The 2021-nt window shown below is 39.7% G+C and overlaps 1 protein-coding gene across 1 annotated transcript; it reads left to right on the top strand.

Moving 5' to 3' along the window:
- The first annotated feature begins 1030 nt into the window (after nucleotides 1-1030).
- Nucleotides 1031-1999, top strand: LOC103213492 (olfactory receptor 1102-like). Its single transcript, XM_007959258.2, has one exon. It carries the CDS (start codon nucleotides 1031-1033, stop codon nucleotides 1997-1999), a length of 969 nt encoding a protein of 322 aa, XP_007957449.2.
- Nucleotides 2000-2021: the final 22 nt, after the last annotated feature.

The raw sequence follows: 2021 nt of genomic DNA, 5'->3' as shown, positions 1-2021 counted from the left end.
ACATAACTGCCAAATTGTATCATTACATAGCTGCCAAACCAGTGAGACTCATGGCCCGGCTAAATTGACGCATAAACTTAATCACTACAGCCAGAGTTACTCATGTCTCATCTTCAGCATTTGTCATGGCCAGACATGAGTTGCTTATGGCAAAATATTTGGATAGCAGATTGTCACTAATGTGGTAAAAGAGAGGTTGAATGATGAGTTACTCAATAATTGAGGAATGAATGCAGCTGTCTTCTAAGACAAGGTAAAAGGTAAGTCTAACTTCCTTTACTTTCTAGTCCTCACAGAACATTTTAAAATAAAATCATTTTCAATGAATTTAACTCAGTCTGGTGACATACCTGCTATTGCTCTCATTTTATACACGTGAACATGAAGGAAAGGCACTCACACTTGCTGTAGCTTATTTAAGACAAATACTGTGTACTTTCCTGTATAAGGTTGTGGTTTAAAGAGCTCTCCATTCACTGTTCTTTTTAAATTTAAAAATATCATATAATTTAGGAACAACATGATCAGGCAGCTTTGTTTGTTTGTTTAGTTGTTTGTTTTTAACTTGAAAAGTTTAACCCATAAATGAATGAAAGCATTTCTTTCTTTTATTTACACAGAAATTATATCCGCATGAGCTGAACTCCTTTGTCACTGTATAACCCATCACTGCCTAGAATATTATTATGGCCTTCTAAGAAACAGGTGTGAGGGTGTAATAAGGGTGCTCTGTTTTGCAGGATATTGTATTTACCAGCTGCCATCTAAGCGATTCCACCTCAAGGTGATCTAATGTGTGGACCTATGCTTTGGAGGTATTTCAGCTGCTGGTTTCTGATAGTAAATAATCAGTCCTTTCCTCTGAGGTGCTTCTGAGTAGAATTAAACCAGCCAATTGCCACTTTGAGTTGGCAGCAAACACTCTAACCATTTGCACCACTTTTTGTTGTTGTTGTTATGTGCCGTGGAGTCAAACCCGACTCATAGCGACCCCTCCAATTGCATTTAAGACCTAAAAATAACAACCGAAATGCCACTGTTGTCATCAGCACTGGATCTATACAGGATTCAGTCGAAGAATGTCTCTGAAGTCACCACGTTTATATTGCTGGGCTTCACAGATGATTTTGAGCTGCAGGTCTTTCTCTTTTTATTATTTCTTGCCATCTATATTTTTACTCTGGTAGGAAATTTGGGACTGGTTTTATTAGTTGTGATAAATTCCAGACTCCACAACCCCATGTACTACTTTCTTAGTGTACTGTCCTCCTTAGATGCCTGCTTTTCTTCAGCTGTCACCCCAAAAATGTTGGTCAATTTCCTATCTGAGAATAAGGGCATTTCATTCCTTGGATGTGCTACACAGATGTGGCTCTTTGTCACTTTGGGGACCACAGAATTCTTTCTCTTAGCAGCCATGGCATATGATCGCTTTGTAGCAATCTACAACCCACTTCTGTACTCAGTTAAGATGTCATCCAGAGTCTACATGCCGCTCATCATTTCTTCCTATGTTGCTGGTATTTTGCATGGTACTTTAGAGACAGTGGCAACTTTCAGCCTCTCCTTCTGTGCATCCAATGAAATCAGACATGTCTTTTGTGATATCCCTGCACTTCTTGCTCTCTCCTGTTCTGACACTCACATCAATCAGCTTCTAGTCTTCTTTGTTGTGGGTTCCATTGAGATTTTCACCATCCTGATTGTCCTGATGTCCTATGGCTTCATTTTGGTGCCCATTCTGAGGATGCGTTCTGCTGAAGGGAGGCGAAAGGTGTTTTCCACGTGTGGTTCTCATCTAACTGGAGTGTCCATTTACTGTGGAACAATCCTGTTCATATATGTGAGGCCAAGTTCCAGCTACGCCTCGGACCACGACATGATAGTGTCTGTGTTTTACACCATTGTGATTCCCATGCTGAATCCCATCATCTACAGCTTGAGGAACAAGGATGTGAAAGAAGCAATGGAAAATTGTTTGAGGAAAATTGGTTCATAAATAACCTACATTTGGTTAATAA

This window comes from Orycteropus afer, unplaced genomic scaffold (assembly GCF_000298275.1).
Source record: "Orycteropus afer afer isolate SDZICR_OR568_19922 unplaced genomic scaffold, OryAfe1.0 scaffold03673, whole genome shotgun sequence".
Classification (NCBI taxonomy): Eukaryota; Metazoa; Chordata; class Mammalia; order Tubulidentata; family Orycteropodidae; genus Orycteropus; species Orycteropus afer.
This window is presented reverse-complemented; position numbering and strand designations above follow the sequence as displayed.